Genomic DNA, 26197 nt, shown 5'->3' on the forward strand with positions numbered 1-26197 from the left:
TGCTAAACTCATTCAATGAATCCAAGCTCTGCAAGTTGAGATAACATGCAATGCATTGAGGCATTCACACAATTTCACAGTAACCATGAGATAAAACAAAGTTCAGGAATATTCCTTTATCCCATGGTTTTTCAAATGTATGTACACTACAAACTGTATGATTGAATTGGTTGTGATATCGCTGTTTTACTTAGCCGACAGCCTTTTATTCGAAATGGGAAACCTCCATTTTGTTTGCAAATATTAAAGATTCTAACTACCAGCAAGAATAAGTCCTTACATTTAAAGAGCACCTGTCAATTCAGAGCCATCATGGCACTGCCTGTTAGCGGGCATCCACTTACCTGCTGCCACCACATCCCTCAGCTTGTTGTGTCACTGCCGCCCCATTAAAGTGAATGGGACTGTCGGTGAGTCAACAGCGGGTCAGAGGAGGAGCTGCTGCGGGACAGAGATGACAGTTGCTCTATAAAAATTATGATTTACCGTATATATTCGAGTATAAGCCGACCCGAATATAAGCCGAGGCACCTAATTTTACCACAAAAAAATGGGAAAAATTATTGACTCAAGTATAAGCCTAGGGTGTCCATGTGCATGCCTCACTGTGTCCATGTGCATGCCTCACTGTGCCCATGTCTCACTGTGCCCATGACTAGACTGACGTTTAACATGGGAGTCTATGGAAGGGGTGCCCAGGTTTGGGAAAAAAAATAAAAAAAAGCCGTAGGTCCCCCAAATCAAATCCACCCTGCTAAAGTAGCTTGCTATGGGCACACTCAGCAGGGGGGAGCAGCCAGGAGAGTTGGTGGGGGACCCAAGAAGAGGAGAACCGGGGCTGCTCTGTGCATAACCATTGCACAGAGCAGGTAAGTTTAAAATTTAGAGGTGGTGGTGGAATAAGAGTTGATGTGTAGCACAATAACCCAATATGCTTCAGATGTAATTTCCCAAGGCACACAAGAAAATGAAAGCAAGCACCTTACTGGTTACTGCAGACTGTAGCTCTTTGTTTCACCTACTTCTAAACATAAAGCCTGTATAATAATAATAATAATAATAATAATAATAATAATAATAATAATAATAATAATCATCAAGAGCAGTAAAATATATTCTGCCTAACTTACCTGTAGTTGTAGGAACTGAACTTCTGGCTTTCTCTTAACATTATTTTGTACAGATTTAACACCTGAGTCCGACTTGAAGATGCCATTTTCAAAAAACCCTTGAGCGCTTTGTTAAAATACGAGTATAAAAAATCAGCAATGCTTTCCTGCACAAATACAAAAGGAAATATTTAAGGAAACAATATTTTGCCATTGACAAAATGAACTAAAACAGTAATAATGCACTTGGAAGTAAAATAAATGTTTGCATTAACAATGTTGTACCAGGGCTCGACAAAATCTGGGCGCCCGGTCGCAATTGCGACAAGAAATTGTGACCTGGTGCCCGCCGGTAATTGAGGCTGTGGCTTTGCGGCCTACAAGGCCGCGGCCTCAATTACCAGCCGTCGCGGGCCCGCCACGATCGCGCGGCAGGGGAGGAGGCGGTGCACGGAGGCACAGGATCCTGTGTCTCCGTGCGCCCCCACCTCCCCGCAATCGTGGCGGGCCCGCAACGGCCGGTAATTGAGGCAGCGGCTTTGCTGCCTTGTGAAGGCCCAAGCTTCCTTCTGTGACTTGGCGCCATCTGGTGGTGGCAGTTGGCATTACAAGTAAAACAGCAGCTCTAATTATTTTTTTCCACTGTTTTCACTGCCATCTCCTTCCCTCTAATTAGAACCCCCAAAACATTATATATATTTTTTATTCTAACACCCTAGAGAATAAAATGGCGCTCGTTGCAATACTTTGTCACACCGTATTTGCGCAGCGGTCTTACAAGCGCACTTTTTTGGGGAAAAAATACACTTTTTTTAGTTAAAAAAATAAGACAACAGTAAAGTTATCCCATTTTTTTTTTATATTCTGAAAGATAATGTTACGCCAAGTAAATTGATACCCAACATGTCACGCTTCAAAATTGCGTCCACTCGTGGAATGCCGACAAACTTTTACCCTTTAAAATTTCCATAGGCGACGTTTAAAAAATTCTACAGTTTGCCTGTTTTGAGTTACAGAGGAGGTCTACAGCTAGAATTATTGCTCTCGATCCAACGATCGCTGCAATACCTCACATGTGTGGTTTGAATACCGTTTACATATGCAGGCGCTACTGACGTATGCGTTCGCTTCTGCGCGCGAGCTTGGCGGGACGGGGCATGTTTTCTGCGTACAACGCAACCCTGCGTTGTACTATGTTAGCCATCAATCACAGCAAACGGTTTGAAATTTAGGTGATAGTCTTAACTGAATAGCTCAAGTTCAAGGTGTAAGCTTGCATTCCACAGTGATGCAAGCTCTTCTTTGCGGTGTCTTCCTGCCAGGCGCCCTACATCACATCCTACTGGCGTAGGTGCACCACACAGAACTACATGTGCAAAATAGCCATCAGCCTACACAAACAATGTGTCAGGGCACTTACCAATTGAGTAGTGGTGACAGGGAGGGAGAGAACTCCCCTGTCATCACGTCTACAAAAATATTTGCCATTCCTGTCAAGTTTGAGGCTGTAATACAAATGGCTGTAATTGTGAACATTTCTATAGCCTAGAGTGCAGCTTTAATTTAGTCAACAACACGTTTTGCCTTCATTCTAAACTATCTGCCAAGGCAAGAACTGTTATTCTAATTTATATACAGTACATGATGGAGAAGTTTAGCAGTCATTATGTAAGGCTGTGGGGGCCTATTTATTACCTAGTGTTGCTTCCCTTATAAGCACACTGTGGCAAGAAATACTCCACATTTTTCTGGTATTAGAGGTGGACCGATATGGATTTTTCTCTGGCCGATGCCAATATTTGGAAATCGGGGAGGCCGATGGCCGATATAAGATATATATTTTAGGCCCATTTTTCCATCATCTCCTAAACTCACCCACTGCCACTCCACTTGCTCCTGTCACTATACCACACACTTGATGTCCTCAGTACAGGAGGAGGTCTCAGTGTGTCCCAGACTGTAGAATATTCCTAGCATCTTCCACACCCCTTCCTTCCCCCATGTTCTGCTCTCGCCTCCTCACTCTTGATGAGCTGCCCCGATGTATCACCTTCGGGCTTACTCCAGCTGAACACCCTTGCCTGGTGCCCGCCGTGACTGACAGCACATTGGGGGCATGGCAAAGAGAGAAGAGGGAAGTGATCTGCGTGGACCGACAGGGAGGTATGGGTAAGGGGAGGCGACAAGAGAGGAGCGCAGGACAAGCTCACAGAGAAACATGGATAGGTGGAGGACATGGGGTGGGGAGGCAGAGGGGAGAAGACAGTGCAGCAACTGCTACTGTGCAGTTGCCATGGATCATGTCTCTTCAACTCAGCGGCCCCATCCCACATGGCACCTGTGTGGAGTGGGTAAGGTATATCCTGTTACATTCCTCTCATACCGCCGCCGCCACACACAGGCATGCTCTGCTTTATTGGCGACTCAGTGTCAAAGCTCAATGCGAGAGGGAGACAGCATGCATCAAAGCAGAGGGGAAATCTTTATACTGCACCGCACTGCTCTGCCAATGGAGTGTGGGGAAGGGAGGAAGAACACTTGTGGGTAGACGGGGCACGGACTCAATGGCAATCTGCCTGTTGCCTGCCTGCGGTCAGTGTTAATCTGCCTAATTTGCATAATAATCGGCCAACCCTGATTCCTTTAAAAAAAAATTAAAAATATGGGCCGATATATCGGTTGACCTCTAGCTGGCATTTTACACTTTATTCATAAAATGCAGAATGGGTGGTGGGTAAGGGGTAGGAGGTGCCCTTCGAGTGTTAAGAGGGCTAAGTACACATATATATATAATGGGAAGGTTTGATGGCTTCCCTCGGAGGTTTGTGGTGGAGGTTATTTGTCTTTTTTTTTTTTGTCGTTTTTTGTATTATTCGGAGGTAGGGGCAGGTGTTGCTCCCTTAGAACTAGGAAGGCTGGCACATATACATACACGAAGAGAAGGTGGGAGGATTGCTTCCCTCGGCGGGGGAGGTCATCGCCCCCTCCTCCTCTTTTCTTTTCTTTTTACATGGTATGTACAACACTCAGAAATATAAATTCTAATTTAAACAAGTAGTGCACGGGGTGCCCTTGATGAAGGGGATGATATAGTCACAGTTTATAATGGGGAGGGATATATTTTTTTTTTTTTTATATATTTTTGTTTTGTTTTGTCGGAGGTAGGGGCAGGTTTTGCCCCCTTAGAATTAGGAAGGCTGGCACATATACATACAAGAGGGAAGGGGGGAGAACTGTTTCCCTCGGTGGAGGAGGTCATTGTCCCCTCCTCTTGTTTTTTTTTTTTATATAGGGTAGGTAGACACCACTTAGAAATATAAATTCGAATTTAAACAAGTAGTGAAGGAGATGATATAGTCACAGCTAAAATTGGGGAGGGAGTTTTTTTTTCTTTCTTCCTTCCTTCCCTTATCCTCTATGGAAGGTAGGCATCACCTAGAAATGAATATTATAACTTAAATAAGTAGCTCACTGGGTGCCCTGGATGAAGGGGATGAATAAGCCATAATTAAAAACGGGGCAGGGTTTTGTTTTTCTTTTTTTATTATATTTTTATATATATTTTTTTTTTTCCCTTTACTTATTTTTTTTAATTTTTTTTTTTTTCTCTCTTCCTCTCTCTCTTTCTTCTCCCTACCCCTACTCATTCTATTGGTATCTGTATCAGGGACCTAGTTGTATCAAATTGTATATATCCCAGGGAGGTTACCCTCCTGTCTCTAAGTGAATTGGGGAGAAAGAGATAAAGAAGGGTATAGGGAGCGAAAGAAGGGCCACCATAGACTAACCAAAATAAGGGACCACAAGGAGACCATGTATGTGTTGTTATATGTCTGTCAGTATATAAATGTAAGAATGTGATGTTGATGTTAGTCTGTGTTAAGAAAAAAATATTTAATACAAATTTAAATGGAAAAAAATAAATAAAATGTAGAATGCATGGTGGATCCTTCAATGTCCTGTAGTGTGTCCTTTGCATAATGCTGCAGCGAACACTTACAGATTGTTTTTAACATGAACCATTGTAACTAACGCTTCCTTCTTAGATCAAAGGGATAAACTACTGTGTGGGTGTGTGTGTGTACAGAAAAAATCCCTGCCAAGTTTTTAACAACATGAAACATTGTAATTAATGCTTCCCTCTTAGATCAAACTTCTGTGTGTAAATGCTGGAAGTTTAACCACTTAAAGTCTAAATCTTTTTCTGACACTTGTTTCTTAAAGCGGAGTTCCGCGGTCCTGACGTTTTTTTTTTTTTTGGTTCCTTAACCACTTAAGCCCCGGACCAATATGCTGGCTAAAGACCCAAGGGGTTTTTACAGTTCGGGACTGCGTCGCTTTAACAGACAATTGCGCGGTCGTGCGACGTGGTGATCCTATGCATTAAGGTGAAAAAACTTCCGTCACTGACCAGCCACCCGTTTTACTTACCCGAGTTCTGTATTCCCCCGCCGGAGATGCGCTCTTTCCCTCTGCCCATTGTATCGGCTCTTGATTGGATAGATTGATAGCAGCGCAGCCATTGGCTCCCGCTGCTGTCAATCAAATCCAATGATTCGGAGGGCTGGGCCAAGTCTGGCATTCTGCGTCTATGGATGCAAATATTGGAATCGGGAGCGCGCCCGCAAGGTAACCCCCGGGAGAGTGCTTCTTCTAGGGGGTTGTACGCCAGGGGACCCCAGAAGTTGAGGATCGGGGGCCACTTTGTGCAAAGCTAACTGCACAATGGAGAGAAGTATGACACGTTTGTTATTTAAAAAAAAAAAAAAAAAAGTCTTACAATTACTTTAAGTACAGCAACTTACTTAAATTTCCTCCCATACAGTACAATGGTTACTGTACTATACGGGCTCAAAGCAGAACTAAACCCATCAATTTAATGGTTTCATAAGACAGTTACATTTCTTGCTAACTGTAACATTTGCTTGTGCTCTCAACCAAACCGTCAGACCATCAAATGGCTGGTGATATACCGTATTTATCGCGGTATAACGCGCTCCCGCGTATACCGCGCACCCCTAAAGTGACCCCCAATCCTGTGGAAAAAAGTTATTTTTGTACTTACAGTTTTGGTGTCTTGCGCGGCGTCCATCGGCGGCCTCGTCGGGTCCGGCATCCTTCTGCTGGTTCGGGTGTCCTTCTGCGGCTTCGGGTGTCCTTCTGCGGCGGGTCCGGCGTCCTTCTGCGGCGTCCTCGCCGCTCGTTTCCCGCCCCGAGTTTTGAATACTGCGCCAGCATATACCGAGCGCAGTACACTCGGGCAGGCTCGGTAACTGTTGCGCTCACGTCCTGTACGTCCAGGACGTGACCGCGGAAGAAGCCGAGACTGGCCGACTATACCCGAGTGTACTGCGCTCGGTATATGTCGGCGCAGTATTCAAAACTCAGCGCGGGAAAGCGGGTATCGGCCTATATCGCGCACCCACGATTTTGCCCTGATTTTCAGGGCAAAAAAGTGCGCGATATACGCCGATAAATACGGTAACTGATCACATGTGCAGCACCAAGGCAAATCAGATCAAACAGAACTTGAGATGACAGCTTCCATGGCTGAAAAGAATAGGAGGGTTTAGTTCCGCTACAATTTATTTTATTATTTTTAATTTTTAATGACAGAACTGATGATACTTATGTAAAAGGACCCTGATGCTGACGTTAGAAGCTGATTGGTTACTATAATTGCCCCATACACATGATCGGATTTTCCGATGGAAAAAGTCAGACAGACTTTTTCCATCGGAAATTCCGACCGTGTGTATGCCCCATCAGAGTAATTCCATCGAAAATTCAGATGAATTCCATTCTCTTTTCCTCCGATAGAATTCCAATGTGAGTTTGGTCAGGCTAAAGCCTGATCGTGTGTATGGGGCATTAGTGATGAGCTCTGGAGCTTTCGCATTTGAGGTCAAACCTGTCTGAACTATCAAACCAGGAAGATGTTAAAAGCCGACAGCCAATCACAGGCAGCAGAGGTAATGCCTGCCCCCCCTAGAGCCTCAAGTATACATACATGATCCTTGTTTACCTTCAGCTGCACAGTGGGGAAGAAGTCCTTTGCGGCTGAAACGCATCTACCTTTGCTGTACTTTTATCTTTATGGAGATATAATAAATTCGGACTGATTTAAACATCATGTATTGTATAGAGTTGCGGATTGTCCTTTATCCATGCACAGTGGGGAATGCCTTCACTGCCTACGATTGGCTGTCGGCTTTTAACAGCTTCCTGGCTGGATAGCTCTAGCAGGTTCATGTCCCCCTGAGCTAATCCCTAGTTACTATTCACAGCTGCTCCAGTTTTAGTAAGTTCCTTTACGATTTAGTGATCCGAGCGCAGTTTTTTTTTCCCTCTACTGTATATCTGAGAGCATGAGCCCTAGTGATAAAAACTAGCTTGTGCATCCTCCAAAGTCATTTTGTGCCCTTTTTCTAGTCCAATGAACCAGTCTCTTTACGTGATCTGCGGTGTGGGAATGGTAGAGTTGGGTAGGGATGAGATCAAAGGTCGCTCAAGCTCATCCCTACTCGTGAAAACACTCTCTTTTCCTGTATTTATATATATAATATGGGTGGCACAGTGGTGCCACAACACTACCTGCCTGGCGTTTGCATGTTCTCCCTGTGCCTGCGTGGGCTTCCTCCGGGTTCTCCGCTTTCCTCCCACACTCCGAAGACATGCTGGTAGGTTAATTGGCTTCTGTTCTAAATTGGCCCTAGTATATAAATGTGTGTTGGAGACCTTGGATTGTAAGCTCCTTGAGGGTAGGGACCAATGTGAATGTACCATGTATATGTAAAGCGCTGCGTAACTTGACAGCGCTATATAAGTACCTAAATAATAACAATATACACGCAAGCACGCACATATACATACACATATATATTTTACACACACGGTACAAAAGTTATATTTTCTACTAGTCATGGGTTCCAACTCCTGACTATAGACTGTTGGTTATTCTAGTAAAGTCTGCAGATACTCAGTGATTCCCCCATACACTATGAGGGGATATGAAGAGCAGCATGTATCCCCCCAATCACTCACACTGCCCCCGCTCCTGGATCAGATCAGGTGGGAACTGTCTGCACACCACACACGCTGACTCCTCGCCGAACAGCCGCACCAATCACAAGGCTCGCAGAGGTCACCTCAACTACGGAATCCCTACGAGGACAAACAAGGAAACTGTCAACAACCAGACAAGGACGTCAAAGCCTTTTTACACACTAGACTACAATTGTGAAAAAGACTTCCGTCTTTTGATGCTTCAAATATCTACCATAGTTATCACTGCAATAAGTGCTTCGACAAAATGGCTTCCACCCTAGCGTTTATTAGACGCCGTAGAGAAGACAGCTAACAGGGATGTTTTTACACACTGTTCGGCCTCTAGTAGTCAAAGGGTGTTTCATGGCTCCAATGATTTTTTAACAATAAAATAGTTAAAATATCCCCGAAATGTAACGCATATAAAAAAAAATTGGCATTTTATGTATAAAAGTGTGCATTATGGAGTAAGGTGATAGAAAATAAAGGGTTTTTATGTGTGTGTGTCCCTTCCGGGTTTCCGTAGCTGGCTGACATGCACGTGAAGTGATCAGAGGAAAGGGCACGAAGAAGAATATAGAGGTTCATTCACACAGCAGTCATGAGCCTTACTTCATATCTCCCGTGAGTGTGCAGCCTCCTGTCACCATCTACTAATGAGGAAGTGTTTCTGCCTTCTACTAGGGACACATCACTTAGGATCCCATCAGATTATTTTGTTTTTTAGGCTGTTTGGGCTCATTTCCAGGAAACGTAAAAATCCCCCCTTGCACCCCTGTGGTGCAAGCCCCTTTCACATGGGTGGCCAGGGGTGCTGGCTAAAAACAGTCTGCTGAGACGTGGGTAATGCGGGCGTACTGCGTCCTACACCTGTGAGGGCCACGTTTGCCCGCACAGGTGTTCCGTGCATGTACTGCGTCCCTATTGACGTGAATAGGATGGCATGCATGGAACACCTGTGCGTTCAAGCAGAGTCCTCACGTTGGTGTATGCTGTAGTACACTTGTGTGAACGAGACCATGTGGCTGGGTTCACACAATGTTAGGGTGACCAGACATCCCTGGTTTCCGGGGACAGTCACCGGATTGAGGACACTGTCCCCGGACCAAGTCTGTCTCCGGATTGGATTTGAACAGGGGCTGGGACAATTTTTCAACACAGTCAGTGCAGAATTAAAAAATAAAATAAAATCTGTATTACACCCCCCCCCCCCTGCTCCTACTAGCTTAGGGGGTGTATTTTTTCCATTACCTGTGCCCCTTTCTGATGATCATGTGCTGGTCGGAGCGGAGGGAATATTTCTTCAGTTTTGGGTGCATGCCCATTCAGCTCCGCTCGCATGTGCCTTGGCTCAAGTCGTGGCCAGCTGCCTACCTATCTCCTAGGGCTGGGGAAAAAATCGATTCAAATTTTGAATCGAGTTGCGAGGGCAAATTGATTCAGATTTTGACCAAATCGATTTTTTTCCCCATAGGACCGGTGCTCCGCAGACTAGGCTGAAGCCACGGTCTCGCCTAAAAAATCCTGCTTGCCACGATCCTGGGAAAAGGATTGCGGCGAGCTGCGGGCAGAATGTTTTGGGCGAGGCCGTGGCTTCAGCCTAGTCCGCGGAGCACCGGTCATAGGTTTTTAGGCCCTTTCCCAGGATCACGGCCTTGCTAAAAACTTAGGACTGGTGCGGTGTCCATCAGGAAAAAAAACTTGAGGGTGGTAATATTGTGGCTCAACCACAAGGTTTTACCAGCCCCCAACTTTATGTGTGAATGAGCCCTAAGGGCGCCGCTGCCAAATGCAATTAAGAGCTCATTCACAAGTGCAGCATGGCACTGCTGCCCCTCTAAAAATCGATCTGAGTGTGTTTGACAGGTGGTGAGGAGGGGATATGTTGTCTCCTCACCACCTAATTCAAACTCAAACTCATTATTGCTCATTATTGCTGTGCAATGCATGTGATTGTGACATGGTAGTACGGCAATTAGAGGTTTAAATCAGATGCGAGGAGATGGCACTGTGCCCGGGGATCTGTGACTTCTCACTTGTTCAGGTAGATCTCCAGCTCTTTAAGATTGCCTACCCCTGCACTACAAGGAGCCTGCCTGATGTCTCTTCCTCTCTGCTCAGCTAGGCAGAGGGAGAAGGTAGTTTCTCTGTCACCCACTGGTAGACTTAAAGGGGTTGTAAGGGTTTGTTTTTTATTTTCTAAATAGGTTCCTTTAAGCTAGTGCATTGTTGGTTCACTTACCTTTTCCTTCTTTTTCCCTTCTAAATGTTTTTTTTCTTTGACTGAATTTCTCACTTCCTGTTCCTCCTTAGTAAGCTGTTAAGGCTGACTAACCCCCAACCAGAATGGCTCGGATGATAGGGGCAAGCTTACCGAGGAGAAACAGGAAGTGATAAATTCAGACAAAGAAAAAAAACATTTAGAAAGGAAATCGGAGGAAAAGTTAAGTGAACCAAAATGCACTAGCTTAAAGGAACCTATTTAGAAAATAAAAAACTAACCTTTACAACCCCTTTAAGCCTCATACACACGATCAAATTATCCGTGGACAAAGCGCAGAACTTTTGTCCGAATGGCATTGGCCATGAACTTGTCTTGCATACAAACGGCAAACAATTGTCGGCCAACAAACACAAAACTATGTGGGTCTTCAGCTCTTTAGCGCCACCCTTTGGGCAACTTCTGCTAATGTTGTGTTATGGTGAGAATTGCTTCTGAGCATGCGTGATTGTACTTTTGTCCGGTGTACACACGATCGGAAAATCCGACTACACACAATTGTTGGCAGACAATTTTAAAGCATGCTATCCCACGTTTGTCTGTGGAAAATCCGACAACAATTGTCCGATAGAGAGTACAAATGGTCGGATTTTCCGACAACAGCCGGTCATCACACAGTTCTGTTGGATAATCCAATCGTGTGTACGAGGCTTTAGTCTTAGAGCCCTTTCACACTAACGGATCCCGTGAGGATCCGTTCCTTAAATATCCGCTTGCTCAGCGGGGATCGCTCCGTTGATCCCCGCTGAGCCGGCGGATGACAGGGTGGTCCCCGCACACTGTGCAGGGACCGCCCTGTCAGATCTCCGCCCTACTCTATGGGGGGATCGGATGAACACGGACCGTCTGTCCATGTTCACCCGTTCCGATCCGCAGACGGATAGAAAAATAGGATTTTCCTCCGTCTGCAGAATCGGACCATAGCAGGGACTAAGGATGAGCTCTGGCGTGTTCGCATAGAATTATTTTATCTATACTGTAATTCTGTACTTGGCAAAAATGCTGCAGAAATCTCTCTCCACTGAATCTGGCTGCATCCATTTTAACTGTGCACAGCTGAAGCTGCTGCCTGTTCACTTCCTAGATTTACAGAGGCGCACCTGCAGCTCTCATTGGCCCTCTTATGACTCATCCTCCTCTCTTCCTGCAAACTCTCACAAGAGTGAGAGAGAGCTATGCATGATGTCATAAGCCTAGGCTAATGACCAGACAGAAAAAAGGAAGTGGGCTGTATAAGGTATTTACTGGCAGAAAAAATAAATAAATTACTATCCAAAGTTAAAACAACAAGGGCAGAAGATTTAATAGATGGAAAGTTGGAATAATGCCGGAAAGTCTGCTTTGAGGCAGAGTATTACATCAGAGTGTTTGGATATTATACTTACCTGCCCCACCACCAGCACCACTGACCTCTGTCTTTAGGCGCTATGATGCCTGTAAAATCATCTTTATACAACACACTTTCAGGATTGTTGAATTCCTGGTCCCCTGTGAGCTCAGTGGTTACTATTGCTGGCCCCACTACTGTATCTCACTCCGGAAAGTGTGTTGAACGAAGAAAATTCTCAAGGCATGTTTGCTTTAGAAGCATCGATCTGTGTCATTGTGCCAAGCCATATATTATGTATCTCTTCTCTACAGGTGAACATTCTTTTACAGTAACAAGTATGCAAGTAATATTCTAATAAAATGTATAGTACTTAAACTTTGTGGTTCATTGTATTGTTTATTATCTAAGGGGTATATTAAAAAAAAAAAAAAAAATCAGAATTAATCCCCACTTTGGAAACTGCATGTAAATTTGTTCTGTGGGAGTCAGGGCAGAATCAAATGTTATTAGGCTTTTTTTCTCTCCAGGTGGAACGTTCTTCATTTATACACAATAGAATTAATCAGGGAAATACTGCATTATGGCCACTAGATGGAGCAGATGACCATGAATAAATACAGTGGAACCTCGGTTTAAGAGTAACGCGATTAACAAGGGTTTTGATTTGCAAGCAACTTTTTTTTAAAAATTCTGACTCGGTTTGCGAGTGACTCGCAAGACGAGCAGAATTCAACCTAATAGGGCCTGCAGTAGCGCATTTGGCCTGAGGTGCTGGAGCGCCGGAGCAGAGCCGAACAGCGATGATCGCAGCCGATCGGCCCGGTTCGGCAATGTTTGGAAAGACATGTAAATACTCAGTTTCCGAGCCTTTTCGATGTCTGCTGAGGTGTCGTTTCCGAGGGTTTTCCGCCCCTCCCCCACCTCTGGCCGTATGCGGTATTGCATCCCATTTGAAGTCAATGCGGAACAAATAATTTTCGTTTCCATTGACTTCAATGGGGAAATTTGCTTTGATATGCGAGTTCTTTGGATTACAAGCATTCTCCTGGAATGGATGTATTTATTTACCATGATCATCAGCTTCATCCAGTAGCCATAATGCTTTTTTTTCCTGATTCACTTCATGAAGAACATTCCATCTGGGGAGAATATAATCATTTAGTTACTGTCAATTTTGACCTTTCTCACTGTATAGCGCTTAGAAAAATAGTTTACTTGGAGATGCTTGGATTTAAGGTATTTGTCTTATATTTTCAGAAGATGTTCGGGAGTCAGCAGATGTATCCTGACAAGCATCCATCGGTCTCATTGGATGTGGCATCCAAGAAGGGAAGGCAGACAGTCAGGTAACCTTAACATTTTTAATTTAAATATTTATATACTGTTAAGGGGCATCTTCATCCTGTTTAAATTGTATTTGTTTTTAACAGTAGTATAATCGTGTACTGTGTTATCCCCTAAGACAGAGTTTAGCGTTTAACCTCCCTGGCGGGAAGGTTATGTCAGATTTTTGATGCTCAAAGCGGTACAATTGTTTTGCATGGAAATTTGGCGTTTTATTTTGTAGGTCTGTAATTCGAAATAACTCACTTAAATCTGTCCAAACCAGAGTCTAGTAAACATCCTGGGTATGATAAAGTATGAACACAAAATCATAAATTATAATATAAATAATTATAACAAATAATAATATTATAATAATAAAAAATGTTCAATAATGTAATCAAATCAAAAACACTGAAATTTGCTCAGTTGCAGAATTGTCGCTGTCATTACTTTCAGTGTTTGATGACGAATTTCCCCACAAATCGCTATCGCTCAATTCTGCAAGTGGTTCTAATTTATTATCGCTGTTTTCTAATTGGTGTAAAACCACTTTTGATGTAAAGGGACGCTTTTTGGTTGCTTTGGACAATCTCCAGTTTCCAGGCAGGAAGATAAGTATTTATAATGTAAAACTGCATGCAGGGCACTGGAAAAACCACTAGGGACAAAGGGGATGTGTAATTATTTGATACAGTACTGTAATCTGTAAAATTACAGTATACTGTAGCTATACTGGTGTTTTTATTTTTTTGAATTTGGCACCAAACTCCGTCCCCATACGTCGCAATGCTTGCAGGGAACGGAGCTTCGGCACTCAGGCACTGTGTGAGGAGGAGGACACAGCTCGCACACACAGTGGGGAGACATCGCAGGATCCGGGGACAAGGTAAGTAACTTTGCCTGCATTGTGATCCTGAGTGTGGCTCAGGGTTACCGCTTTTGGTACTGAAATTTCACCCCGAGCCACACTCGGGATTACCGCTAGGGAGGTTAAGTGATGCCTGTTATGGGCTAACTGAAGTTATTAAAGCGGAGGTCTACACAAAAAATGAACCTCTGCTTTTCGGAACCCTCCCCCCTTCTGGTGTCACATTTAGCACCTTTCTGGGGTGGTTGGTGCATATACCTGTATAATACAGGTATTTGCACCCACTTCCGGGAATAGTCATGTCCCTTCCCCCCGCTGTCTTCTGGGAAACAAACTGGTCCCAGGAGACAGCGGGGACCAGTGAGGACGCGCCACTCGCGCATGCGCAGTAGGGAACCGGGCAGTGAAGCCGCAACGCTTCACTTCCTGATCCTTCACCGGGGATAGTGGCGGGGGCAGCCGCAAGACAAACGATTGCTCGGCTTCAGCTGCCGACATCGTAGGCGCACTGGACAGGTAAGTGTCCAATTATTAAAAGTCAGCAGCTGCAGTATTTGTAGCTGCTGGCTTTTAATATATTTTTTTTAGGTGGACCTCCGCTTTAAGGAAGCCAGCTTTCAAGACCAAGTAGGTCCCTAAATTAGGCTTTATGCAATTCTAAAGATGGATCTGAAACCCACATAAAAATACACAGCACTACAAACTCTTTGTAAGGGTTTCCCATAAACACCAAACTTACTTCTAGCCAAGCTGTTTTTTAGAATAAATGCATTTGTTTCCATGATGGAGTTGACAAAACACTTTCTCTTTGTGTTGTGAAAGGGGGGCTTAAAAATGTAACTCCACTTTTGTTGATAAAAGAAAATCGTCACCAGGCCAAATATACGTATACATTAGAACTCTGGATTACAAGCATAATTCGTTCCAGGATAACGCATTTGCATATCAAAGCCAGTTTCCCCATAGAAGTCAATAGAAATGAAAATAATTTGTTCAGCATTGACTTCTATGGCATGCAATACCGCAAGCGGCCAGAGGTGGGGGGCGCCGGAGAATCTGGAAAAATCTCGGGGACCGCTCGGCTGAACTCAGGAACAGAGTATTTCCAAGTGTTTCCAAGTATCTCTGATCGGCTCCAGTGCCCCCGCACCTCTGGCCAAATGCGGTACTACACAACGCAGAGATTTTAATCACTCTCAAACCGAGTCAGGATTGAAAAAAAAAATGCTTATGTTGCGAAACGCTTGTTAACCCCGTTATTCGCAATCCTAGGTTTCACTGTACATTGCAAAGACATTAGCAGTAGACACTGCAGATTCTCACCTGATTCTGCTTCATAGATTCCAAAGGTGACCGTTTCATCAACTTCTTTAAACTGAAAGAAGTGGGATTTATCAGTGGAAGAGTCTGTCTGGGAAACATTGGGAAAAAGTAATGATCCAAACAATTAAGCAGGAATACAAATACTTTGTAAACTGTTTCATAACTGTTTGAAGAGGAATATTGTTATTAACAAAAACACAAGCCCACAACAACACAAGCCTGCTACTACATTTGTCTGAGAGAGACACGTGTAGTACAGTAGCTGCCAGTATCTGTTGTTGTAGGCTTGTGTTTTTGTGAATGACGACAAACCTCTCCAGCTGCTCATTCACAACACAAGCTGCCAGCTAGTACTGAAAACATTTTATATTCACTGTAGTATTTTTACTAATCTTGCAATTAATGTTGAAGTAGATATTTCTGAGGGAGGGTTGGTTCACACCAGAACTGCACACGAACGCAGATTGTGCTCCTGCATATTCCCCTGCAGTGTGATTTTAGGGCTTCATGCACACTGGACATTATAAAACTGCTAGTAGCATTAGCTGTAGAATGAGTTTTCCAGCTTTTTTGAAGTAGAGTTTTTCAGCATTTTTTTTAGCAAAACTATACTCTCACAAAAGCTTATGGCTCAAAAACAATAATAAATGCAGAATAGCCAAGTTGAGGTAAAGTGTTTTTCCAGCTGAGAAACTCCTCTCATAACCCATAATAGTTTGTTTTTTTTCCAGCCAGAAAACGTCCCTGACAAAAAACTCTAATAACATGCTAGGGAGTTTACACCTGAAGCCAAAAACAGCAGCTGTAAAAACGTTGTGTGCATGAAGCCTAAAGCCCATTCATTTGAACAAAAAGTTGTGAATAATGTATTGGCGTCCTCAGCAGATTTCAGAGGCAGAATGTTTTGATTGCATTGGGGGAAATGTGCATGGAATGGCCTTTCCTACATTGCATTCTGGTGTGAACCAGGCCTTAGGGAATGATTCCATAGATATTTGTATGTCATTGATAATTGAGAATTTCTGAAACAAAAAGATATGGCTTAGAAATGAGAATAGATGTCAAAACTACTGCCCACACAGCCCCAAAAGGCCAGATAAGTGAAGAGGACTGTATGTTAGGTTGTAGTCGTATAATAAGGGGCTGCATAATAAAGAGGACCTTTCATTTTCAGTTGTAACCAAAGTCCTAACTCAAAGTGTATCTAAAGGCAAAAACTTTATTTTCATGTTGGCCTAGCGGACAGCTTTCCAGCGGACAAAAGTTTCTTAGCATGCTTAGAAACTTGTCCGCTGGAAACCTGTCCGTCGGACATGTCCGCTGGTTAGTACGTCTAACCAGCGGACCGAAATCCCGCGCATGCGTGGAAGCATTGAACTTTCTGGTTTGCGCACGTCGCCGTGTCGCGGTCACCGCCACGTCACCGCGTTCTCTGTCCGCGGGGATTTTGGTCTGATGGTGTGTACACACATCAGACCAAAATATCCCAGGAGACATGTCCGATATAAACGGTCCTCTCCTGAGCTGGAGGATGACAGGTCCATCTCTGCTCACTAAGCAGGGAGGGACCTGTCAGAGCCCCGCTGATTCCTATGGGGTGATCGGATGAAAACAGACAGCATGTCCATTTTTATCAGATCTCATCCGATCCGCCAGATGGATGGCTGAATGTATCGCCATACATCTGTCTTAATCGGATGGCAGGCGTCAGGGGACACATCTTTGCTATCATCCGTCTGCTCATAGGAGTCAATGGATGGCCCGCTTAGATCCGCCTGAAAAACGGACATGTGCATCCAAGTGGGAGGAAGCGTTCCTCGTAGCTTAAGGAACCGTTATATCCCCTATCAATTTTTTTTACCATCTGTGTCCCATTGAGGAGATTTCCCATCACTTCCTGTCCCATAGCCCAAACAGAGAAAATCCCTTCAAAGTGAAGAAATCCCAGGATGTCACTAGAGAAACTTTTTTTCCCCTGTTTTTTTTTCCCTGAAGTTTTGGAACCATTGCAAAAAATTCAGTGTGGAGTAGTTTTTAAAATTGAAAGTCATTCTGTTACACTGGAAAGGTGAAATACATACAACAGTATTATGCTACAAAAAAAAAGTACAGCTTATTCAGTAAATAAACTAACCTTGTGTTTTAAAAATGTATTTTTTATTACAAATGGAATAACAATTATTTTATAAGGACTGTATATGTTAAAAACATATCAACTGTACATGCAAACAGGTCATCACCTCCCTTTCCCTCAAATGAATTTAAAAGCTTCCTGCCAATATGCATTTTTAGTTATTGACAATGCTGGTTAAGAAGCATATATTGCTCTATGAAGAGCTTGATGAATGTTCTGATTTCCAGATGTAATTTTATCTATAAATGCAGATATTGTGTACTGTATTTTTAGGGGGACATGGTTTGTAACATTTCCTTACTTGAAGAAGCTGCTGGTGAAGAAACACTTTTTGATGACCCAGAAGCAACAGAGAGTGTTTCTGGAATGAGAGCTTCCATCAAATATTTGTTGATGTATTTAGGGCACCTCTGGCGTGCAAGGATGTGTTTTGTCATCCTTGTAGCAGTTGGAAAAGAATATTTCTTTTCACAATATTTGCAAACCTTGCTCTCCACAGAAATTTCACTGTGAAAAAGTTGCCAAACTCTGGATGGTGGTCTCATAATTTACTGATCAGACTATAGGGAAACATTATGTTGTGATGGTGGAAAACATTAATAGGAATCATTTAAAGGTTTGAAGATAAACTAATTTGTCAGCGTTTTGGCTTCGGGTGGTTGTAGTGCAAGAACAGCTTTGATTCCCTTATCAATCAACCACCCACAATAGTGTAAACCTAGCTTAGACCTTAAAAAAAGTCTCAGAAATCTTTCATTAAGGTCTTCATGTTATATCATTTGAATACCATGTCATATACAGTATGTATTAATTATAAATTAACATATTCCACAGTTTTTTGTTTTGTTTTTTTGCAAAAAATGGCTTTGAAAAAATAAATAAAAAATTCCCCCATGGTTTCCATTTTGTTCAGGCCTTCCCATCTCTAGGTGTCAGAACTAGTGTCTAGTGCCATGGAAAGATTTCCCCTCTATTACTGTTCTGATGTTAACCCAACTGTCACATTCTATGTCCCTAACAAATGCACAGACTGCAATAGCCTAATAAGTATTGTAATCCCTCTTTAAAACCACAAACCCCAAAAAAGTTTTGCCTTTATTTACACTTTAAAGCTGAAGTTTAGGTATAATTTTATTAGGGGCTTGGGCCAATGTAAGTATGCATATCTCATACGGAACTAAATACTTGTAGTATTTAATCCCTAAGCACGACCGTGCGCAAATATGCAGCCTTGGGCACTGAGTGGATGCATATTTGCGTACCAATTTGCAGAAACGTCTGTGCCGAGAGGACGCAGTCACATGATCATAAACCCTCGCCCTACCTCCCGGCATCTGAAACCTCTTAAGGAGCTGGGTGGCACTAGGGCAAAGGGGTTAATTTACAGCTACTAGAAACAGACTTCCAGGTTCAGTGATGAGCAGCTGATCTACTGCATTGTAACCACAGGGGGTCACCCACTCGGCACTGCCACCATTTAGGCAGCATTCTCTGACTGGACGAGATGGGGAGGCACGGCAGTGAGAGGAAAAATGTTTTAGTGACGTTTCCAGTCTCCAACATCATACAATGTGATAGTCACACACTCTGTAATGCACTAATACTTACTGTGTATGATGCTTACAAATTATTAGTATGTTATAAATTCTGTAATCAATGATTGCCATTTTGCTGCTTTGTCTTATAATTATTTATGCACTAAGTATACCTATTGTTTTTATTTTTTAACAGTTATACATTATTTAGGTGTGATTGAAATTATCACAGATAATAGCACTATAGAGTTTGCAGAGGTTGCTGAGATGGGGAATGATTACAAATGTGAAGTAGCAGCTATTTGTATTCGGTACATTCATTGCCTGGCACTCTCATCTAGTGACTATTAGAGAACAGTTCGTGGCACTCACCATTTCAGGTTCAAGTGAATTTATTTTTCAATAGTTCTCATCTATAACGCAGTGGAGAAGTGACAGCAAAGAAAGAATTGGAAACTTGTATCAGACAATACTTTCCCAAAGTGTGATCCAAAGCCACACCTTACGCTATAGTCAGCTTTACCACCTGAAGTGAAGTTCATAGATTTCTGTTCTTAAAGCGGGGGTTCACCCCCCAATTTTTTTTTTAACATTACATTCAGCTGAGTTGTCCTAATGACAATCTGCTGTTTTTTATTATTTTATCCCCGTACATACCGTATTTTCACCGCCGCTTCCGGGTATGTCTTCTGCGGGACTGGGCGTTCCTAATTGATTGACAGGCTTCCGACTGTCACATACAGCGCGTCACAAGTTGCCGAAAGAAGCCGAACGTCGGTGCGCAGGCAGCGTATAGAGCCGACTCGCAGTCCGGCTTCTTTCGGCAACTCGTGACGCGCTGTATGCGACGGTCGGAAGCCTGTCAATCAATTAGGAACGCCCAGTCCCGCAGAAGACATACCCGGAAGCGGCGTTGAAAATACGGTATGTACGGGGATAAAATAAAAAAAAAACAGCCGATTGTCATTAGGACAACTCGGCTGAATGTAATGTTAAAACATTTTTTTGGGTGAATCCCCGCTTTAAGTGCAATCAAATTATGTGCTGGAAAATATTATACTGTATGAATAAATATTGGAACTACAGTTTACAACTGGTTATGCCTAGCATAGGGACATGCCCGGCAGTGATATTCAAGTGGTTGTAAAGGCTGACGTTTTTTTCCCTTCTATGCATAAAAGGTAAAAAACCTTTTGAATGCAGTTCCCCCTTTATACTTACCTGAGCCAGATCTTGATCCAGCGCTATGCACGAGAGCAGTAGCTCTTTTGGATCTCCTCCTCATTGGCTCAGAGACAGCAGTGGGAGCCAATCACAGCAGAGCAAAGTTAAGTTGTGCTTTGGCTCAGGAATGAGCCCACACAGGTGCCCCCATAGCAGGTGGCTTGTAATGGTGGGCACTCGTCGGGGGAGGGCTCAGCAGGGATCCAGAGAAGAGGAGGATCAAGGCAGCTCAGTGCAAAACCATTACACAGAGAAAGTAAGTATAACATGTTTGTTATTTGAAAAAAAAAAAAGTCAAGGGTTTTCAGTCATTTTAAAGCATTTGTAAACACGAGCATAAATTAATAGATTGCAGCTTACCAGTCCTCCTATTTGGTGCCTGCATTGTTTGTTTTTATTTTTTACGTTTTTTTTCCTTTGATTTTCCCTGGTAGTTATGCCTGTAACATACTTCCTGTCCTAGGGTGATAATGTAAGGTGGTAATGTGTTATATCTTTGGAGGAGTTGTCACTCCTAGGACAGAAAGTGAGTTCGAACTACAGACCACCTCCCCTCTTCTCCATAACATGGGGGAAAGTGTGTTGCAGTCCTAAAACACTTCCCGATAGCATTGTTTGAGATAACACTACAGAGTGCACAGGTTACAGGACAATCATTTTAAAAGTTTAACTTATTATCCTTCAAATTATTGTCCAGGTTTTATTTTCCTCCCATTTCAAACCAATTTTAATGATTTTAAAGCAGGGCAGGCCCTGACAAGAAATCAGTCTGGGTTGCTGCTAAATTGTTGATAGGTTAAATTTAGAGATCTAAACCATTTTTTACTTTTTATTTTATTTAGTAGTTATTTTTTACAAGCACACTTGTTAAACATTGGTTACTGTCAGTAGATTTTCTGGGTTTTTTTCACCCGGTGATCCGGCCAGTAGCCATGGTATATTACCCTAAGACAGGAAGTTTGTTACTAGTCGGATCACCAGGGGAAAATAAAGGGTAAAAAGGCCTATAAAAGAAAGCTAATGCAACTACCACAATTAAAGTGTAACCAAAAGCAAAACTTTTTTTAAAAAATTTGGATAGATTAAAGAATCACTAAAGGAATTTTTTTTTTTTTGCTAAATAGCTTCCTTTACCTTACTGCAGTACTGGTTTCATGTCCTTATTGTTAATTTTTGCTTTGAAGTAGCTGTAATTCTGCTGTGATCTCCACACTTCCTGCTTGTCTGGCTCCTTATAACCATGGTACTGGGAGCTTTTCATGGTGGTCTAAGCTGTCATTACTGTGTGTCTAAAACTCCTCAGAACCAATCAGATTCATTTTAAAAACAAAACACTGCCCTGGATTTGTTTGTTTTTGTTCTGTGGGTCTCTTTACTTCACAGAAACATGAAACCAGTTTAAAACCGAAAGTGAAACTAGAGGCACATTATATGATTGAATTTAATCTATTTTTAATCATTTTTAAAAGGAATCAGTTAACTTTTATGTCTCTATACCCTGTAAACAGTCATTTCAGCAAAAAAAAACTGTTTTCCTTTAGTGACCCTTTAAGGGAAGGTTATAACCCCTGTCAGTTTTTTTTTGCTTTGCAAAGAATTTGTTTGTTTTTTAAAAGGTATGCGCAAGCGTACTATACGGTGTACTACAAGAAGAACAAGGTAGGGTTTAACAGAGGCAAGTACAGGATAACAATCCATCTGGACCCAAAGACAGTTCACAATAAGATTATAATGGGGTGAAAGAGATTGATGCATAAAGATATCTAAGGAAGACCCAATATTGCAGATCATCCAGTAGTAACATGTTCCTAACAATTCTTGCCTTGACACAGATAAAGGCACAAGAAGGGTACCATTACCCGGGGAAGGAGTGTACCAGAAGGGGAAAATGAAAGGAAGGACCCCTAGACATGAAGAAGGGTGCCAGGTTCTCTGCATCTCCTGAAGGAGGTAGCAGAGGTAACAAACCTGGCCACTTGCACCAGGGTCATATACCAGCGGGAGAGTAACCTATAGGCATTTTCCTGAGCAAAAAAGTTTTGAGAACACTTAGAGGAGTCAAGCCAAATTTTGTCCCAGGCAGATTGGTTTAGAGTTTTGCCTAGGCCATCTTCCCACTCCCCAATGTAAGAAAGTGTATGAGGCCCCATAGTGTCTGTCAAGGAACCATATAGAGAAAAACATATGGAGAGGGAGGCTATCATAGACTTTAATGGTACCGTAGAATAACTGCAAAAAACTGTCACAAAAAACATACGTTTAAATAAAAATATTACAAAAATACATATATTGATACAATACAGAATGATTTTTAAAACCAACTAGGGCAATTGGACAAACATGTGTTTCATAGTCACAAAGTGTGGCACCTGACACATTATACCATCTGTGCATTTGTTGCTCTACATGTTTCGCCAATGAAATTTTGTTGTACATAATTATATTGTATATATACACAAGGATTTTGAAAGCGCTTTCCATATACCTATGAATAAAGAAAGCATAGATTAGTCACAAGTTACATGTATAGAACAAAGCAAAATTAATATACAGTAAGCTATTGTAATGATAAGCGTCTGTCGTGAAAACACCCCCAGGAAGAATGCATCATCTTGCCAAAACTGCACATATGTAGGCGACCCAAAGGAGTGTGGCCCATCCCGGAGGGTAAGGGAGCCCCCAAACCAAGCACAAGACACCAGGTAGAGATCTAATCAAAAACCAGTAGGGATTATCTAGAATGTTGTATATATACATATACATGCACATGTGTGAACAATTATATACTGAACCATATATAGCCAATAATAATGTTGTGTAGTCATGCCGTGAACTTGACTCGATCAAAAAATGTGTAACATTCCAAGTAATTTGGTTTCTATAGTATATTATGGGGTCTCTCAAAGCAAATGACTAATGGAATTGTCTCTAGAAAATGAAACTGGATTCTGTTTAAATATTCTTAAAGTTGTTTCTACAACCAAAAACAAAAGCAACATTGTGTAATACACAATACCCCAATATCAATGGGCAAGATGGGATGAGTAACTATATGTATGTTACATGTCCGATAAGCCACACAAAACAAAGCAGACATGTCTCACCTTTAGAAAAAATGGTTTGAGGTATATAAAGAGATATGCACCTATAGAAGGGCGTTTGTAAATGTCCACCAATGCTACTCTGGATTCTGAGCCCCCTGAGATAGGACAGACACATGGGCACAAAATAAATTACCTTTAAAAGCTATGAAGAGAGTTAAAACATGGAACAGGAGACACTCATGTGATAAACCTACCTTTACAAATCACAGGACTGGTGTGGCCACCCATAAACGGCAGACAGGCTGTGAAATCCACACTCTCTTTATATGCCCGTGCGGTTATGGGCTCCTATCCGCTGCATGCGTCTGACATCCCTGGACCTGGAGCGCTCATGCATCAAATCGGCACATGTGTGATGTCAAAAATTGCATTTTCATACCACAGACAAAATCCGTGGGTGCATAGCCAGAGAGACAGGGTGGCTGGAGCACTGCAAGTGCAGATGGCCCGCCTCCCTTCAGGGCTGCACACCCACCGGGAGAGCCAAAAAATGGGCTGCCCAACGCCACATACAGTGAGGGCAAAAAGGTTGGCGGCGGCCATGTTGGAAAAGAGCATAGCCAGACCTAGATGATGCATACTAATGGGTCCCCCTAGTGGATCTTGATGGAAAGTCATGATGAATCATCACGAGAGACCCTCCACAGGGGAAACAAAACCTCACAGCCATCATAGATTTAAATAATTATAATAAACAACAAATCAATACATAAAGTTTGTTTTACAAACATATCAAATTATGTCAAAATTGTGACCACTACAGGTCCTGAGCCTCCAAATCAACATGGAGGAAAAAAGAAAAGGGGGGACAGAGAAAGCTGTAGAGAGGGAAATGAAACAAGAAGAAAGAGATAAGGGGAATAGATAAACATGTGTGGCCAGCATTGAACACATTGTTAAAAAAAGGGTTTGTATGAATTGGCCTCATTCAAACCAGGTGGAGTCATGGCATTGAGACACTCTATCCAGAGAGTCTCACGTTGTAAAATAGTTTTATCCCAGTTGCCTCCTCTGGGATTTATTGGGATTACCTCAAGAACGAAGGACAACACCATTTCGGTATGGTATTTATGATTTTCCCTCCACTCGAATAATAGGTGTGATTACCAATTCTTTGTCTAAATTCAATTTATTATTTTTTCTGCCGATTTAGTAAGTTTTCCCACTTATAAAGTCACAAAGGGTCTATAATTTTTATCATAGGTGTATTTTAAAAGATAAAAAAGGAATTTCCCCAAAAAATCCAGAAAAAAACACACCAAAAAAATGCTATAAATTAAGTTGCAGTTCAGTGAGTAAAATAAGTATTTGATCCCCATGCAAATCATGACTTGGTACTTATTGGAGAAACCCTTGTTGACAAGCACAGAGGTAAGACGTTTCTTGTAGTTAGTGACCAGGTTATGGTTTACTGTTGTGAATGGTAATTGCTCATCTTTCTTTGCCATCATAGTGTTGATAATTTGCTAACCAAGAAGTTATCTTTAAATGACCACCTGCATTATTTTGCAAATTACTCTACGAAAATTGACCGAAGAGGCTCATTGGTGAAAGAAATCATTAGATCCTCATGTTGACTTGTGACAGTAGTGAGGGAAATTGATCACATACCTTAGATTTTCTGTTTCATTGAACAAAAATAGTGTTGTGACATTGATTTCCAATCTGAGCCTCATTAGTGTTTGACACTGTTTGTTAGCTGCTTAGTAACAGATTACAGTGTGTCATTCATATGTCTTTTGAGACCGGTGTAAATTAATTGTTCACTGTCAGAAGTTTGATAGCAAAGCAATAAAATGCGAGTGTTATATTTCAACGTGTTAATTTCATGCTAATGACAACTTCAGCAGACTGAAACAGGAGCAGGGGACATTTAGCTTACAAAATCAAGTTTTCTGATGCTTCTTTCTATGATTCCCATGCTGTCTAATGTTACATTTCTATATGCCCATTAGATGGTGCTGGCAACAATATAATTTGTTTTCTTTCTTAGGCATTATGTAATTTGAGGAAACTTTGGCTGGGGAAAAAAGATTTACTTTACTGGCTTGCTGTAAATATTGCAAGTGTTTGTGATCCTTTGAGTGCATCATCATTAAAGTGGAGGTTCACCCAAAAAATAAATTTTTAACATTAGATTGAGGCTATTTAAGGGGAGCAGAAACGGGTACCGTTTTCGAGATAGATGTTCTCCCGCCGCTTCCGGGTATGGGCTGCGGGACTGGGCGTTCCTATTTGATTGACAGCCTTCCGACCGTCGCATACAGCGCGTCACAAGTTTCCGAAAGTAGCCGAACGTCGGTGCGCAGGCGCCGTATAGAGCCGCACTGACGTTCGGCTTCTTTTTCGGCAACTGGTGACGCACTGTATGCGACCGTCGGAAGGCTGTCAATCAAATAGGAACGCCCAGTCCCGAAGATCATACCCGGAAACGGCGGGAGAACATCTATCTCAAAAACGGTAAGTACGGCATTGATTTTAAAAAAAAAAACAGTTTCTGCTCCCCTAATTAGCCAGAATCTAATGTTAATTTTTTTTTCGGGTGAACTCCCGCTTTAAAAATCTGTAATAGACAAATCTACCTTACCTGACGATACTTATACTCCTATTGTCAGAGTGATATTCCAAGCATGTAAATTAGGGTTGTCCAGATACCGATACCAGTATCGGTATCGGGACCGATACCGAGTATTTGCGGGAGTACTCGTACTCGTGCAAATACCCCCGATACCTAAATAGAATACTCCCCCCCCCCTTTCCCCCCCCCGCCGCTGCCGCCGCATCGCGCCGCCGCATCAAGGGACATGGCTAGAGGGACATTGCTGCATATGTGAGGGACATGGCTAGAGGGACATTGCTGCATATGTGAGGGACATGGCTAGAGGGACATTGCTGCATATGTGAGGGACATGGCTG

At 42.5% G+C, this 26197-nt stretch overlaps 2 protein-coding genes across 3 annotated transcripts in view; one reads left to right on the top strand and one right to left on the bottom strand.

The window, feature by feature from the left end:
• Positions 1 to 8309, bottom strand: part of LYRM4 (LYR motif containing 4) — a 188537-nt gene extending 180228 nt beyond the window's left edge. Inside the window, exons 1-2 of the mRNA XM_040353666.1 lie at positions 8154 to 8309; positions 1131 to 1276 (exon numbers count right to left, since the gene is read on the bottom strand). Coding sequence (XP_040209600.1) covers positions 1131 to 1216 — 86 coding nt within the window. The 5' untranslated portion in view covers positions 1217 to 1276; positions 8154 to 8309. The remainder of the gene's footprint in view (positions 1 to 1130; positions 1277 to 8153) is intronic.
• Positions 8310 to 8668: 359 nt separating this feature from the next.
• Positions 8669 to 26197, top strand: part of FARS2 (phenylalanyl-tRNA synthetase 2, mitochondrial) — a 514600-nt gene continuing 497071 nt past the window's right edge. Inside the window, exons 1-2 of one of the 2 annotated variants that reach the window (XM_040353668.1) lie at positions 8669 to 8780; positions 13028 to 13113. In XM_040353668.1, coding sequence (XP_040209602.1) covers positions 8758 to 8780; positions 13028 to 13113 — 109 coding nt within the window. In that variant the 5' untranslated portion in view covers positions 8669 to 8757. Of the gene's footprint in view, positions 8781 to 13024; positions 13114 to 26197 lie in introns of both variants that reach the window. The other variant, XM_040353667.1, reaches the window with a different exon arrangement.

The sequence above is a fragment of the Rana temporaria genome, chromosome 5 (assembly GCF_905171775.1).
Source record: "Rana temporaria chromosome 5, aRanTem1.1, whole genome shotgun sequence".
Taxonomy (NCBI): Eukaryota; Metazoa; Chordata; class Amphibia; order Anura; family Ranidae; genus Rana; species Rana temporaria.